The sequence below is a fragment of the Chanodichthys erythropterus genome, chromosome 18 (assembly GCF_024489055.1).
Source record: "Chanodichthys erythropterus isolate Z2021 chromosome 18, ASM2448905v1, whole genome shotgun sequence".
NCBI lineage: Eukaryota > Metazoa > Chordata > Actinopteri > Cypriniformes > Xenocyprididae > Chanodichthys > Chanodichthys erythropterus.
Window position 1 is genome coordinate 33,614,162 of NC_090238.1, and position 17,138 is coordinate 33,631,299.

Below are 17,138 nucleotides of genomic sequence, written 5' to 3' on the forward strand. Positions count from 1 at the left end.
TGACTCTTTGAGTAGTTTTAACAATTATAGGTTTGAGAACAGATGTAACAAGTAACGAGATGTTGTCAAAAATGTTTATTTACAAAATAAAATAAAATAAAAAAATAAAGTTACAACTTCACTGTAAAATGAAAATAGATTTTCTGTATATTTTCTTTTCAGGGTGCCTCAGTGAACTTTACTATATATTACAAGTACCTCAAAGCTTTTCCAATTTAATGGAGGAATAACAGGAGGAATCGCTGACAGTCTTTTTAGTTCTTGCAAGAATTAGAATTACAAATTAGATTCTAATGTTGTGATCTGAGGAGCCTCAAACTGTGCCTCAAGTAAATTGCCAGTTATGACAAATAAAGCATCTAAGGTGCATTAAGTCTTAATTGTTCTAATTCAAAGTGTCTTCATGCTTTCAAAGTGCACATAATTAAACCATGAGATGATAATTCATCAACAATTTTCCTATAGGTTTACATAAAAACAGTCACTTCTACTAAGAAAGTCAAAGTAAAGAAAACCACAGCACAGTGGGAGTTAAAAACATACTTTGGGTAATGCAAATACTCAAGCATGCATAACATAAAAATGAGGCCCATATCAATAAATCTATAATATAAGTATTTCAGTGCAGAATCTCTTTAAAAAAATATTGACACAATGTATCCAACCAGCTTATATATGGAGCTGTAACTATATTTTACAATTATTTATAGTTAAAAATGTATAAATTAAATAAAATTTCAATGTAAACAGAGTAAAAACAGCAATGTTGAGAAAGGTCACCACTCCAGTTTCATATCCTCCTTGCTCCACACATATTTCCCCCCTCTCTTGAGGAACATCTTCTCATCAAAACCACTGAACTTGATAGCCTCTTCCACACCGACATCCAGAATGGACTTCGACGGATCTTTCCTCCCCTCTCGGCAATCCAAGAAGCGCATCTGCGGCATCAGATATGGAGGATTAAAAATCTATTTATGATGATTGCTCTTTCTGATGATGTAGCGTAGACAGCATGATTATTAATAGAGATCAGAGATTATCCAGGGGGAGAAGCAATTTGAAGCCTGGAATGAGGCAAATTACTGCAGGCCTTATTATATTCCTATCCATAATCCCCTCGCTACTGATCTGATGACATAATGTAATTTCAAGGGATCATTAACACTGTAATAATAGTGTATCTAATATACAAAGATCCTTTATGACAACATAATCAAATATATATTAAAAAAAAAAAAATCTTTGCGCAGTAATGAGAAGAAAACTTATAGGAATAAAATGTTTTACTCATCCCCATGTCATCCAAGATGTTCATGTCCTTCTTTCTTCAGTTGAAAAGAAATTAAGGTTTTTGAGGAAAACATTGCAGGATTTTTCTCCATATAGTGGACTTCAACAGTTACCAACGGGTTGAAGGTCCAAATAGTGGAGCTTCAAAGAGCTCTACATGATCCCAGACGAGGAATAAGGGTCTTATCTAGTTAAACGATTGGTCATTTTCTAAAAAAAATGAAAATTTATATATTTTTTAACCGCAAATGCTTGCCTTGCACTAGCTCTGCAATGCACCATGCATTATGTAATCACATTGGAAAGAGTGTGACGTAGGCGGAAGTACCGATCCAGTGTCTAACTAAAGTCAAACGCCCTTTACCAAAGTGATTACGTAATGCGTGGCGCATCACAGAACTAGTGCAAAATGAGCATTTGTGGTTAAAATGTATATACATTTTTTTTTTTTTTTTAGAAAATGACCAATCGTTTCACTAGATAAGACCCGTATTCCTCGTCTGGGATCATGTAGAGCTCTTTGAAGCTACACTGAAACTGACATTTGGACCTTCAACCCGTTGGTAACTGTTGAAGTCACTATATGGAGAAAAATCCTGGAATGTTTTCCTCAAAAACCTTAATTTCTTTTTAACTGAAGAGAGAAAGACATAAACATCTTGGATGACATGGAGGTGAGTAAATTATCAGAAAATTTTCATTCTGAACTAATCCTTTAATAGATGCTGAGGAGAAAATATGACACCACTTACATATTCATCAAGAATCAGGTAAGAGTCTCTCATCTGTAAAAAGGGAAATTAACAATTCACATTAAGTTAACAGTATGCTTTATATTCAAGTTCTGGCATCCATCTCTGAACAGGGCTATGTTTATTTAAATTCAAAACTCGTAGTGCCTACTTAAACATCTTAAAGGCTTCGGTAATGAATTGAAACTGAACGTTTATTGCTGTATTACCCATAAATTGAAGCCACTTTATCTACCAAATTGTAAGCTATTTTGAAACACTGATCTGAATTGAGCCAAAGTATGCGCTGTGTGCCTCAAAATTACCTTTTGATTAGACTCTGGAACCAGACACTCGACGCTCTGGTGGCGGTCCAGGAAGTCTTGGAACTGCTGATCACTAATGACAAATTTCTCTGCCTCACGGAGGCAGTTCTCCCCTGCATTTTCACCTTCAATTATCAGACACTGGAAGACCTGTTGTGTACATTGCAATACATATTTTCAGCAGCCTGGTTATGATGACAGAGAAATGGGAGTTTGTAGTAAAAGAAGCAAATGTACCTTCCAGCGCACTGGGTTCAGAGCAGTGATCTGCTCGGTCATATCTTCATCCACATTGTAGGTGTTGATAACCGAGTTGATCTTGAAAGCCACCCTGTAGTCTCGGCACCAGTTGTGAATTTTATGTAGATTGTCCAAATGGCTCTTCTTGCCCTGACCTCGACCTATGACTTTATTGGTGTCTTCGTTAAAACTGTCACAAGATACTGCCAGAATGTCCAAGTAGTCACCTATAAAACACAGATGCAATTTAGGAGCTGACTACAGTGATATACTTTATATTTTGTCACCATAATAAATACGTTTGATATTTTTAAGTACCATTTAAATATTCAGTCACAAATATTCCGCCTATTTAATCACTTTTAGCATTTCATAACCTCTTAACTAAGTATTTTATAAGAAATGTATTATTCTGTTTTAAGTAAACATACCATTCAAATTATTATCTTATTATTTTCTTATTATTATCAGTGTTGAAAACAGTTGTGTGTTTTTCAGGATTCTTTGAAACTTTGATGGTTCAAAAGAACAACATTTATTTGAAATAGAATCTTTTGTAACATTAAAAATGTCTATATTGTCACTTTTGATCAATTCAGTTTATCCTTACTGAATAAAAACCTTTTACTTATCTTGTACATCTTAAAACTATAATATTAGGTTAGGCATATTTCACAACTATGCTTTCACATTTTTTCCCCCCATGTGACTGTGTCAGGGATTCTAATGTGCATCAATTACAAAGAAAGATTACTCGTTAGATCAAATTACTTTAAATTCGATCCTATCTCGTTACACACAATGACCTCATGGAGCAGACAAAAGAAAAGGCAAAAAAAGCAGTGCATAGTGACAAACAGGTGAAAAGTGCTGTGGTGGATTTTGTTGCTAGTGCACACAAAAATCACATTATAAATATGTGTATATTAATAAGCTACTTAATTGTAATATTCTTAATATCCAAGTGGAGCTTAATAGCCCAAAATATGCCTATATATTTTGCAGAGTTGTGTGTAATCAACACTGAAATCGTTATATCCTTTATTATTATAATAATATATAAATGTGCAACGTTCACTCTATAAGCGCTTTAACATGATCTTTGCTGCCCTCTGCTGGTCAGGAATGATTCTCACCGTATTTCTGAAACCAGGATTCTTTGATAAGACTGCCATTACTAACGATGCTGACGCTCGGCAGCTGCAGCTCCTGTTTGCAGTACCGCACCAACTCTCCCAGAAAATTGCCTCTCTCGTGAATAAAGGGCTCTCCACCCGAAAAGTTGACTTTTTCCATTCCTAAAACATACAATTGTTAATGTTAATAGAGTTTAAGAATAAAAAAATAAGTCTATAGTCAACATTAAAGTTGAAATAGGAAAAAATAAGTTATATTTATATTAAAATATAATGACAAAAAAATTAAATTATAGTAATAATTAGGCTGCATTAAATTGTTAATATATGCATGTCACAATCTCATGTGATCGAGTGACAGGTTGCCCCGCCCTCGTGCCAGTAATCACGTCATCAGAGAAGAGATGTCATTGCAACAGGGAGGGGAAGATTAAGGGCACATATTTATAAAAAAAATATATATATATTTGCACAGATAAATCAGTGAAAGTGAATTCTGCAATATCCAAAAAAACAAAAAAACAAAAAAAAAGTTCTAATTTCATGGTGTCTTTAGAAATTAAATTACCTGCGTCTTTCAGAAGTCGTAAGCCTCGCTTTGCCTCTTCAATAGGCAAGACGAACGAGGTCTTCGCAGTGTGGAAGCAAAATCCACATTTGTAATTGCACTGCCGGGTAAAATGGTAGTTTACACTGCTTGGAGTGGTCAGCTGCGCGCTGGGTCCCTCCTTCTGCTCTTTGGTGCGAGTCTTCGGACGACTCATCCGTCCAAGAGGTGCTGGTTGCACCAGTACGCCTGATACCCTCATCAAAATCCATCTCAACAGGGCTGAAACGAAGCTGTGGACGTTCTTGAAACACAACTGCATCAACATTCTTGCAAGACCAACTTGGTTTGATGCCACCATGGTGAATGTGTGTATAGACACTGATACTCTGACAGCTCACACCTCCCTTTTTATAGGACGCAGTCACAAGCTGTTCGGATAAGTTTCTGTTCTTGCTTGGGGGACTGAAAAACGAAAGATAAATACTATCAGCTGAGTCAAACAAATAGGCGTGGCGGAGTTTCATTTTGCTTGTAGTCACCTGAATTTACAGCATGCCTAAATGTAATCTATAGCCTACAACCACAGGGCAATTCAGATTTTTATTTTTTTTTAATGATAGCTGAATAAACCTGCTTAAAACCAGCTTCTGGTCTTAGTCAGCATACCTGTACACTCCAAAAGGGTTAAAAACAACCCAAATTGGGTTGAAAATGGACAAACCCAGCAATTGGGTTGTTTTAACTTAGTGGTTGGGTTAAATGTTTGACCCAACCTGTTGGGTAGTTATATTTAACTCAACTATTGTTTAAAAACGACTGTATTGCTTGCTTAAAATGAACCCAAAGTATGTTGGAAATTAATTTGTATTAATATGTTTAATAAATGAATATGTTTAACAAATAATAATTAAACAATAAACATTTTGTCCATTTCCAACCCAGTTTGGGTTGTTTTTAACCCAGCATTTTTTTAGAGTGTAGTGGTAGCCTACGTGTTTATTACCCTATTTTATTTATTCTCAAGTAATTCGCTTATTTGATTTCACCGTAACAACACTGTTGTTGTTATTTGACTGACTCAGCTAGGCTCGTTACGTAAGTTACGTAAGTGGACGGTTCTGTTGTTGGCTATAGCTACCGTAGCTTTCGTTTTCGGGTATAGTTTCGTTTCTCTGTAAGCGCGAGCCAGTAAGATCACTCCATATAGGCTGCTGTAATATCTAACACCGTTCACAATGCTAAGGAGAGCAATGTTTCGTTGTGGACAGCTGTGTTCGGTGGAGTTTGACTTGCGCACTGAACCTCTTTATTTCGCACTGAGTTCAAGCCCACAAGTTCTTCATCATGCTCATCAACAGCTCTTTGGAGACCGTGGGAAACTCTTCTCGCTACATGTCCAATGTGAGAACAGAATTGAGAAAGCGCAAACGCACGCCGAAATAAAACACAAGCTGTCTTCAACAATCTCGCGAGATTGCGATGTATTTGAAGCGTCTTCTTTTATTCCGGACGTCGCAAATAGCGTCGTTAAAGGGTTTTTTATACGAGACAAATCCACTACAACACTTTCAGAGGACTTATTAAACACATTGCGACAGAGTGAAAGAGTATGTGTGTTCTCATACAAGCGCGAGGGTCAGTACTGCTGGCAGGAGCTGTGGTCACCTGTCAATCAAGTGGAGGGGTCAGAGAGACAGTACATCACACCTGCAGCAGCAGCAGAGCATCATCCATCCACACTGAACATCAGGAACTCCGATGTCTTCTACAGTATGGATGAAGCCTATAAGGTTCTTCAGGAGGTACGGTAGGATTTTGGGACCAGATTATAGGGGAAACGCCCCCTTAATGACTTTAATTTTTGCTGTGAAACAAAAGTTAAATGTCTACAGAATAGTTAAAGTTATCCTAGTTTTCAGTGACAGTGACATAAATTATAAAACAAGTGTGAAAAATATCCAGATGTTTTCATGTTATTAGATTTTTAACAAAAATCAAATTTGTACCCCACAGGTGTTGTAAAATGTCCCCACTCTGACAAAGCAATTTGCTTTATACATTTACAGCAAAATCAGAGTACAAACAGTTTTAGCTTAAAGTTAAAAAGATAAATATTTATGAAAGGGGTCATGAATTGAGAAATCAACATTTCCTTGAGCTATGATATATAAGAGGTCATCATACTATAAGAATATCCTGTAAGTTTCAGGACTGAAAACTTCCTTGTTAGTCCAATAAAAGCTTTTATTGACACTTGTCATATTGAACGACTGATCCTGGAATGTGCCTATCATAGAATGAAACCCCGCCTTCGCAGAAGGATAGATGAGTGATACAGGACTAAAAATAACAATATAGCTGCAAGCAGCAATTACGGGGCCAAGCACAAAAATGGCACAAGAAGCAAGCCAACATGGCTGGGAGCATCAGACCAGCAGTAGTGAGCAATTAGAAAAAAAGTTATTAGCATTTTTGTCAATTTTGTTATATCTTTTGACCACAAGCTGGCGCTGGTCCGAAACTTCTCAGGCTCCTTCAGTGCATTGTCCTGATGACCCATACCAAATTTATGAATTTTGGTCAAACCCATCAGAAGTTATAAGCAAAAATGGCATTTTTAATATCTCCACTCCAGTAGGTGGCGCTGCGCCGAAACAGAGTATGCTGCCTCAGGTCATGCTTGTGAAGACACATACCAAGTTTGGTCTGAATATGTCAAAGCACTGAAGAGATACAGCTTCAAGAGTCGTTTTTGCATCATGCCTCAAATTCTTTGCTCTGGTATACGAAAACGGTTTGACATATCGACTTGAAATCCATAACTTTTTGTCGGCATGGTCTGACGATGACACGGTTCAATTTTGGTGAAAATCGGAGCAACGGTCTAGGAGGAATTCGAAAAAGTAGGTTTTTAAAGAAAAACAATATGGCGGACAGGAAGTTTAGCTGACTATGGCAAATTTGATATCTTTGTTCTCAGCATGACCCAAGGAATCTACTGAGACCAGTTTCATTACAATTGGTGAATACAGTCAAAAGTTATTAGCATTTTTGTAAATTTTGTTATAACTTTTGACCACAAGGCGGCGCTGTGCCGAAACTTCTCAGGCTCCTTCAGGGCATTGTGCTGATGACCCATACCAAGTTTTGTAAAGATACGTTAATACGTTCGTAAAATACAGCATTTTAGCACAAAATTCAAAATGGCCGACGGACAAAATGGCCGAATTGGGAAAATTGGATATAATTCGACTCGGCATGATTCCCCGAATCCAACGAGACCAAATTTATGATTTTTGGACAAACCCATCAGAAGTTATAAGCAAAAATACCCATTTTTCATATCTCCGCACCAGTAGGTGGCGCTGCGCCGAAACACTGCATGGTACCTCAGGTCATGCTTGTGATGACATGTACCAAGTTTGGTCTGAATACAATAAAGCGTTGCGGAGATACAGCCTTACTTCTGTTTTCGCAAGCACTACGTACAATTCGTTCGTTAGTTTTTCGAAAACGGTTTGAGGAATCAACTTGAATTCCATAACTTTTTGTCAGCATGGTCTGAAGATGATCTGATTCAATTTTCATGAAAATCGGAGTAACGGCCTAGGAGGAGTTCGAAAAAGTAAGTTTTTCAGAAAATTCAAAATGGCGGAAAAATTTTCATGATGGAAAATGACGTCATATGGTGCGTTCGATTCGTCTTGAGGCAAGGAATAAGAGGAAAAAAGAATTGTGTTTCTAGCCCTTATGGTTCAAAAGTTATTACCATAAATATAAGTGCAAATTTGGACAGCTGGTGGCGCTAGAGGGATTGAGTTAGAGACTCCAAATTTGCTATGGACAAAGGTCAGACTGTCCTCTGACTGTGTGCCAAATTTCACAACTTTCCCGCAAGCGGTTCTATGGGCTGCCATAGACTTCAAGAGCGGAAGAAGAAGAAGAAGAATAATAATAAGCGTACGGAACGCCAACAATAACAATAGGTGCCTAAGCACCTTCGGTGCTTGGCCCCTAATTACCTTTCAAAGGATCCTTATGCTAGGAATATGGTTATTTATTTTCAACAATGTGAATGTCTCAGTTGAGCTGTATTTATTTCTATTTGGCATTTCACTGTGGATTCTTTGGTAAATCAATCGCATTTCGGCGCAGGCTTTGCAAACAGACTTTTATAATATGGACTCGACAGGATTGCAACAACATGTAAGTAACTGTGTTAATACTAACGCCTGATCTGATATGTAATGATTCATATACAGTCAGATGTTCTTTGTCTGTGTGTCTGTAAATCAAACCAGACACTAAACGGTCAACTTCACGTTGTTTCTCTTAGTAGAGAAAATAATCTATCTATAAATCTATAAATATTGAAAATAATCTATTTTATTTAAACAGTGATTAAATTATACAAAGAAAGCGATCAGTGAACGCTCCCTTTATAATCGCTGGAGCTGTCAATCAAACTTTTGATTGAAAAATTATCAGTGACTGAGCTCTGGACTCGTGCCAAAAGTCAAGTCACCTTTATTTATATAGCACTTTTTACAATGTAGATTGTATCAAAGCAGCTTTACATTGATAACTGGTACATAATTTTGGCTGCACAGCAGCTCTTAAAGAATAGTGTCAATGCAGGCAGATGTGCAAAGCACTGTTGAATATCAAATGTCAAGTCAAATGTCAAGTGTCCCCAACTAAGCAAGCCAAAGGCGACAGCGGCAAGGAACCCAAACTCCAACAGGTGACATCAGGTGGCAAACAAGTGGCAAATAGGTGTTAAAATGGAGAAACCCCCCCTTTTATTCAACAAATCTCTTAATTACATCGCGTTTGCACTAGGGACGGGAAGATTAACCGATATGTATCGATACGCGGTCATGCGCGTGTACGATGCGAGTGCATCGGTAGAGCAGAAGAGGATGAATGAAATTTTGGAAGCAAATTGAGATGCATCGGTTTTTGCGAGATACAGCTTATCCTTTTAATACAGAATGTATTTCTTTATTTATTAACAAGTGTTGTCAACCTGTTTTTGCGCATAATTTAATCGACCTACATAAAGTAGGCCTAAGCAATGGACTTGCGGATGTGTGTACACTACAACTCAATGTATTAGCTGCGCGGATGAAGCCAGTGATGCGCCCAAAGGTAGTTGTCAGGAAACGCGAGGAGTAAGCAAAACAAACATGTCGGACGCCGAGATAATTTATCCTCCACTGAACTTTAAATCTAAAGTTTGGGAACACTATGGATTTTACAAGAAAGACGGACGACTTGACAAGACAGATGCAATTTGTAAAATGTGCCGCGCATCTGTAAAATACATGTGCAGTACAACTAATCTATCTCACTTGAAAAGCCAGTTTGTAAAAAAAGTATTGGTTTTACTTGGTTAATAAATAACCAAACTAATTCAATGGCACCGCATCCTCTTTTACATCACCACATAAACTTGATCTAATTAGCTAGTGCTGAATTATCGCATCGTATCGTGATATCGGTGCGAATCGTATCGTATTGCATCGCAAAATGCCACACATGTATCGTTAATATATCGGATCGGATACTTTGTATCGAGATGCGTATCAGATCGGCATTATACTTTAGATGCCCAACCCTAGTTTGCACTGCTAGTTACCATGAAAGCATTCGTTACTGTGCAGAAATTGAGTTGCAATGAAGAGATCACTGCTTTCATGTGCTCAAAATGTCTGTGATTGGCTGTTCATCGCTGCAGCCTTTCATGCCACTATCTAAATATAATGCCATAGATCTAAATGTAATGCAACACTTTTCACGATTAGTTAACCTTGAGAGCTGTAATAGTAAAAGCGTGCTAAAAGAGAGTAATATTTGGCTATTTCATATGGAAAGATGTCAGCCAATCACAGCAGTGGGCGTTTACACTGAAGTCTCAAAGCAGACACGCCCCTTAAAACAGAGCATTCAAATAAAAAGGCTAACATCGGGGTAGCAAAAATACCTATTATTTCTAAATGATGACAATTTTTGATGTAAAAAGCATCATACATTATAAGTGCACCCCAGGAAACATTATAAAACAATGAAGTTCATGACCCGTTTAATGAACCATGCTGAAAATCTGAATATTTAAAAAATATTGTTAGCTGATGCTAACTGGCTGGCTAACTAGCTAGCTGATGTTTACTTGAGGTAATTTACAGAGCCACGGACATGACATGCAGGAAGAAAATAGTAGGCTAAATAGTGTGCACGATTTATTAATTTGTTCCCTCGATTTACTAAAACGTCACAATTTACTATGCACATGATTTATAAATCAAGGGAACGAATTAGTAAATTGTGCACGCGATTAAATTTGTTTAAAAATGTGTAAAATTTGTTGGGCTCCGTGGTAATTTTTAAATATATAAGTCCAAATATTTTTATTCAACTGTATATTACATTTGATGGAAAAACCAAGGATGTGATGTTCAGAAAAACAACAGTAATTATGATAGTGGGAAGTGATGCCCCCTGGCGGTTGGGGGGAGCATTTTACCCCACAAACTAATAATGATATAGTAAAATTTTGTCATTCTAAAGGTAGAATTATATTTTCCTTAAATAGCATGTACTCCCTAATTACAGGCCTTACTATTCTCATAATGTATATAACTGCAATGTTCTGCAAAACTCTCAGGTACGTCACCAGTGTAAGCTTCACAGTGAATACTTCCACCATCAATCTTAGGTCCACAGAAACAACAAAAATGTATCTTGACTCTATTTAGTGGTTATTTTGGGAAAAACAGTATGGGGGGCATTTTACCCCAAGGGGGCGTTTTCCCCAACTCTATAGGCTGTAGTATTAGTATTATACACGTAAATATAATAATAATAATATAGCCTGACAAAATTATTAAGCAGCAGTTTCTTGAGCAGCAAATCAGCATATTAGAAGGATTCCTGAAGGATCATGTGACTGAAGACTGGAGTAATGATGCTGAAGCTTTGCCATCACAGGAAAGATTTTAATGTATTTAAAATATTTAATATATTTAAAACAGAAAAAAAATTAAGAAACCCCAAACTTCTGAACAGTAGTATATATATATATATATATATATAAAATGTGTGTGTGTGTGTGTGTGTGTGTGTGTGTGTGTGTAAACTGCTGCAGTTATACCGGTCTAGATTATTTTACTTTGAATACCTGAACAATGGTGATTATTAACCAATGCAGTTCAGTATTATACCACAATACAGCTTGAAGTAAAACAACACATCCTCCTCTGCCCTTCCCAGTGCACTGACATTATCCCTGAGTCAAAGGAAGTGCTGAAGCTCGTAGACGAACAGTTGGAGACAAGCAGGGGTGATGGATTTCCTGTCATTGTGATCGAGGGACTGGACGCTACAGGTTAACACTGAGCCTTTGACAAATATTTTGTTCAGCTAATTAATATGTATACACTCAAACAAAACTTTTCACCAAGCAAAAACTAATATAATCTAAAAATTCATAGCTGTCAATATGATGCAAACCATGCTCAAACAAATAGTTAGCACTCTAAAATTTTGTTGACTTCTCTCCATACCTTTCCCTGATTTCATCCAGGTAAAACTACTCTCACAGAAGCCCTGCGGGAGTCACTGAATGCCACTCTGCTGAAATCTCCTCCCCAGTGCCTGGCTCCTTTCAGACAGCGCTTTGACTCAGAACCACCCCTCATCCGCAGGGCCTTTTACGCTCTGGGGAACTACATCACTGCAGCCCACATTGGAAAAGAATCCTTAAGGGCTCCTGTCATTGTGGACAGGTAGAGATGTGTGCGCCACAAATATACACTTACACAATTCAGCTGCTGTTTGGGCAACACTGGAACAAATACGGATGTAGCATTTTATATGGATAATGTTTTCAAAACACTTACTCGCATACAATATCATGTGGGCGTTGATACTGTTACAAACCCGATTCCAAAAAAGTTGGGACACTGTACAAATTGTGAATACAAACAGAATGCAATGATGTGAAAGTTTCAAATTTCAATATTTTCTTCAGAATACAACATGGATGACATATCAAATGTTTAAACTGAGAAAATGTATCATTTTAAGGGAAAAATAAGTTTATTTTAAATTTCATGGCATCAACACATCTCAAAAAAGTTGGGACAAGGCCATGTTTACCACTATGTGGCATCCCCTCTTCTTTTTATAACAGTCTGCAAACCTCTGGGGACTGAGGAGACAAGTTGCTCATGTTTAGGAATAGGAATGTTGTCCCGTTCTTGTCTAATACAGGCTTCTAGTTGCTCAACTGTCTTAGGTCTTCTTTGTCGCATCTTCCTCTTTATGATGCACCAAATGTTTTCTATGGGTGAAAGATCTGGACTGCAGGCTGGTCATTTCAGTACCCGGATCCTTCTTCTACGCAGCCATGATGTTGTAATTGATGCAGTATGTGGTCTGGCATTGTCATGTTGGAAAATGCAAGGTCTTCCCTGAAAGAGACGACGTCTGGATGGGAGCATATGTTGTTCTAGAACTTTGATATACCTTTCAGCATTGATGGTGCCTTTCCAGATGTGTAAGCTGCCCATGCCACACGCACTCATGCAACCCCATACCATCAGAGATGCAGGCTTCTGAACTGAGCGCTGATAACAACTTGGGTTGTCCTTGTCCTCTTTAGTCCGGATGACATGGCGTCCCAGTTTTCCAAAAATAACTTCAAATTTTGATTAGTCTGATCACAGAACAGTTTTCCACTTTGCCACAGTCCATTTTAAATGAGCCTTGGCCCAGAGAAAACGCCTGCACTTCTGGATCATGTTTAGATATGGCTTCTTTTTTGACCTATAGAGTTTTAGCCGGCAACGGCGAACGGCACGGTGGATTGTGTTCACCAACAATGTATTCTGGAAGTATTCCTGAGCCCATGTTGTGATTTCCATTACAGTAGCATTCCTGTATGTGATGCAGTGCCGTCTAAAGGCCCAAAGATCAGTATGTGATCATCCAGTATGGTTTTCTGGCCTTGACCCTTACACACAGAGATTGTTCCAGATTCTCTGAATCTTTGGATGATATTATGCACTGTAGATGATGATAACTTCAACTCTTTGCAATTTGTCTCTGAGAAACTCCTTTCTGATATTGCTCCACTATTTTTGGCCGCAGCATTGGGGGAATTGGTGATCCTCTTCCCATCTTGACTTCTGAGAGACACTGCCACTCTGAGAGGCTCTTTTTATACCCAACCATGTTGCCAATTGACCTAATAAGTTGCAAATTGGTCCTCCAGCTGTTCCTTATATGTACATTTAACTTTTACGGCCTCTTATTGCTACCTGTCCCAACTTTTTTGGAATGTGTAGCTCTCATGAAATCCAAAATGAGCTAATATTTGGCATGACATTTCAAATTGTCTCACTTTCAACATTTGATATGTTATCTATATTCTATTGTGAATAAAATATAAGTTTATGAGATTTGTAAATTATTGCATTCCTTTTTTATTCACAATTTGTACAGTGTCCCAACTTTTTTGGAATCAGGTTTGTACTTGTGCAATGATGTTAGCCAATCATAACAGTGGTCATTTACTGACAAGGAGTCGGCCGATAAAAACCGGTAATTTCAAACAGAGGGTCAGAACAAACTTTTTTTTTTTTTTGTGCAAAAAACGTTATAAGTGAACTTCGAGGAACATATTTTTAACCCCTTTAGTTCCTTTTCCTGGCACTGATATATAGACCCCTCTCTTTTGTCCCCTTTAGGTATTGGCACAGCACAGCAGCATATGCCATTGCCACAGCGGTCAGTGGGAGGGTTGAAAACCTCCCTAGGCCGGGCTCAGAGCTCTACCAGTGGCCAGAAGACCTGCTCCAACCAAACCTGGTACTGCTTCTTACTGTCAATCCAGAAGAAAGACTGAGAAGACTCAGGGACAGGGGACAGGACAAGACCGTTGAGGAGGCTGAGCTAGAGATCAATCAGTTCTTCCGACTTAAGTAGGTCAACTTGTTGATGTGTTTTATGTTTTAAGGTACAACCCAACCCACTTGCTTACTGCATGTGATAACACTTAAAGATATCAGATGTTGTTGTGCATATTTGATTACTCCACAGTAAACTTCAATAGCTATTTCTAGGGCATTTCCAGGTAATGGTGCCATTTGTGAGAGAAAATGATTTATCCTAAATGATCCATTTTAGTAATAACTTAATATTAGTGCTGTCAAACGATTAATTAAAGTTTGTGTTTACATAAAATATGTGTGTGTGGTGTGTATATGTATTCTGTATATATAAATACACACACACATGTATTTATTTAAGAAATATATTATTTACATGTATACATGTATATTTTTTAGTGCTGTCAAATTATTAATCATGATTAATCACATCCAAAATAAAAGTTTGTGTTTACATAATATGTGTACTGCATATATTTATTATGTATATATAAATACACACACATACATGTATTTAAGAAATATTTACATTATATATATATGTACAGTATAAATATATTTTGTTAAATATATACATGCACGTGTATGTATTTATATATAAATAATAAATATACACAATACACACATTATGTAAATGCATACTTTTATTTTGGATGTGATTAATCATGATTAATTGTTTAACAGCACTAATAATTATATAATGTATATAAATATTAGTTATTATTATATATAATTATTTTTATATTAATAGTAATTTATATTACATATAAATATAAATATTTTACATAAAATATAATATATTTTTGTTAAATATATACATGCATGTGTATTTATATATACATAATAAATATACACAGTACACACACATAAATTATGTAAACACAAACTTTTATTATCGCAATTAATCGTTTGCCGGCACTAGAACAATATTAATAATTCATAATAGAATTTATCTTTAAAACATGTTTGTGCCAAGTCAACCCCATTAAAATGTTTTAGCGTTGAATATAATGGGTAAATAAGACTTTTTTTTTATCCTGTGGTTAAGGATTTTATGATATCACCCCTTCATGATGTCAGATACATCTAACCATTATTGTAATGTTAAATCATAACAGGCTTGAACAAAAATTGTAGAAACAATGACAAATTTTGCATTTTCTCAGTACAATTAAAAAAAAAATAATAATAAGTAAATTTTTAAAGAAATTTATACTTTTATTCAGAAAGGATGCATTAAGTTGATCAAAAGTGACAGTAAAGACCTTTACATTTCTATTTCAAATATATGTTCTTTTAAACTTTCTATTCATCAAAGAATCCTGAACAAATGTATTATGGTTTCCACAAAAATATTTTGGCTCCATTTCCTGAAGATGACCCCTTTTGGAAGCCAAGTTTAAAGATTTTCATTCAAACACTATCAAGCATATTAAGAAAGACAATAAGCAAAACAGCTTTGGTGTACTTATAACAAATTGCTCTTTATTTCAGAGTGGAGGAAGCTTACAAGAGAATCCAGAATCCCGCCTGCATCATCGTGGATGCAAGCCCCTCTCCACAAGAAGTGCTGCAACAAGTGCAGCATTTAATTAGGAACAAATGTCACTTGTAAACAACCGGCTCCCAACCCAATGACGAAGAAGCCCTGCAATCCCTCCGCAAACCACTAGATGGTAGTGTAGTGTTACGATTCAACAGTCAACTAAACCCACTGTAAGAGCCCCAGTCAGCTGAGCCTGTTGATTGAAAAGGAGGCTGGTGGCTAGCTGCCAGCATATATTTCAGGGCTCGTATCTGGACATGTCACAACATATTCCCCTTCCCACAGAGCTTTAGTGATGACACGAGAGGGAAAGTTATTGCGGGTGCTGTAGCTGGATGTCAGCTCTCATACGCAGGGTCACAGCGTCCACTTTCCTCACTCTGACTTATTCCCAGTGAAACACAGGAACTCAGCTAAAGAGGTTTGAGAATTCATCAATCACTTCAATTAGATTTAAACACAAGAACTCATTGTTGGTCAGCTCGGCATTCACTCCTATAGGAGATGGAATCAAGGGACCTTATGGAGGTATTAAAAGCAATAGATCTGATCCAGGCAATTTAAACTTGCTTGGATTTGTTGCTGTTGCTTTTGGACGCAGACTCTGATCATTAATTAAGAGTGATATGCTAGGGCTAAAATGTACATGTATATAACTCAGAGTCCTTAAAGTCTGTTTATTGAATTGTATTGTAAGAATAAATTTTAATACACATAATACACATCTTTGCTTTATTTTGAAGAAACAGTTCGCCTAAAAATGAAAATTCTTTAATTTAATCTTAGTATCAATCTCTGTCAAAACTTGGCACAATGCATTTACAAACAATTTATGAGATTTCAGAGCAATCACCAAAAAGACACACCATAAAAGTCCATGCTATATTCCAAGCCAAACAATATATTTTTGTGAACAGACTGATTTATTATTACTAACATTTTATTTTTATTTTTTAAGTAATTGATTTTTTTTTTAGCATTTAATTTCAGTCACTATCAAAACTTGGCACAATCCACTTACAAACAATTTATGAGATTTCAGAGCAAAATAACAAACAAACAGACAAACAACAAAACATTATCCCACCATAAAAGTAGTCCATATTCCAAGCCAAACAATATTATTGTTAACAAAATGATTTTTAGTATTATTTTTAGCTATTAAGTTATTAAATCTCAATCTCTTTCAACATGTGGCATGATGCTTTTACAAACCATTCTGGAATCTTAAAGGGGACTTATAATGCCCCATTTAAAAGATGTAATATAAGTCTCTGGTGTCCCCAGAATGTGTCTGTGAAATTTCAGCTCAAAATAGCCCACAGATCATTTATTATAGCTTGACAAATTTGCCCCTATTTGG

General features: G+C 36.6%; 2 protein-coding genes across 2 annotated transcripts; one reads left to right on the forward strand and one right to left on the reverse strand.

Annotated features, from left to right (window-relative positions):
- Nucleotides 1-70: 70 nt before the first annotated feature.
- rsad2 (radical S-adenosyl methionine domain containing 2) lies at nucleotides 71-4,904 on the reverse strand. Its single transcript, XM_067367346.1, has 6 exons — nucleotides 4,295-4,904; nucleotides 3,727-3,888; nucleotides 2,588-2,817; nucleotides 2,351-2,500; nucleotides 2,046-2,078; nucleotides 71-941 (listed from the first exon to the last, which is right to left on the reverse strand). Exons 1-6 carry the CDS (start codon nucleotides 4,632-4,634, stop codon nucleotides 777-779), a joined length of 1,080 nt encoding a protein of 359 aa, XP_067223447.1. The 5' UTR covers nucleotides 4,635-4,904; the 3' UTR covers nucleotides 71-776.
- A 350-nt stretch (nucleotides 4,905-5,254) lies between these two features.
- On the forward strand, nucleotides 5,255-16,484 carry cmpk2 (cytidine monophosphate (UMP-CMP) kinase 2, mitochondrial). The gene is made up of 5 exons (XM_067367764.1): nucleotides 5,255-6,078; nucleotides 11,549-11,663; nucleotides 11,862-12,063; nucleotides 14,029-14,262; nucleotides 15,724-16,484. Exons 1-5 carry the CDS (start codon nucleotides 5,512-5,514, stop codon nucleotides 15,842-15,844), a joined length of 1,239 nt encoding a protein of 412 aa, XP_067223865.1. The 5' UTR covers nucleotides 5,255-5,511; the 3' UTR covers nucleotides 15,845-16,484.
- The last annotated feature ends 654 nt before the right edge of the window (nucleotides 16,485-17,138 follow it).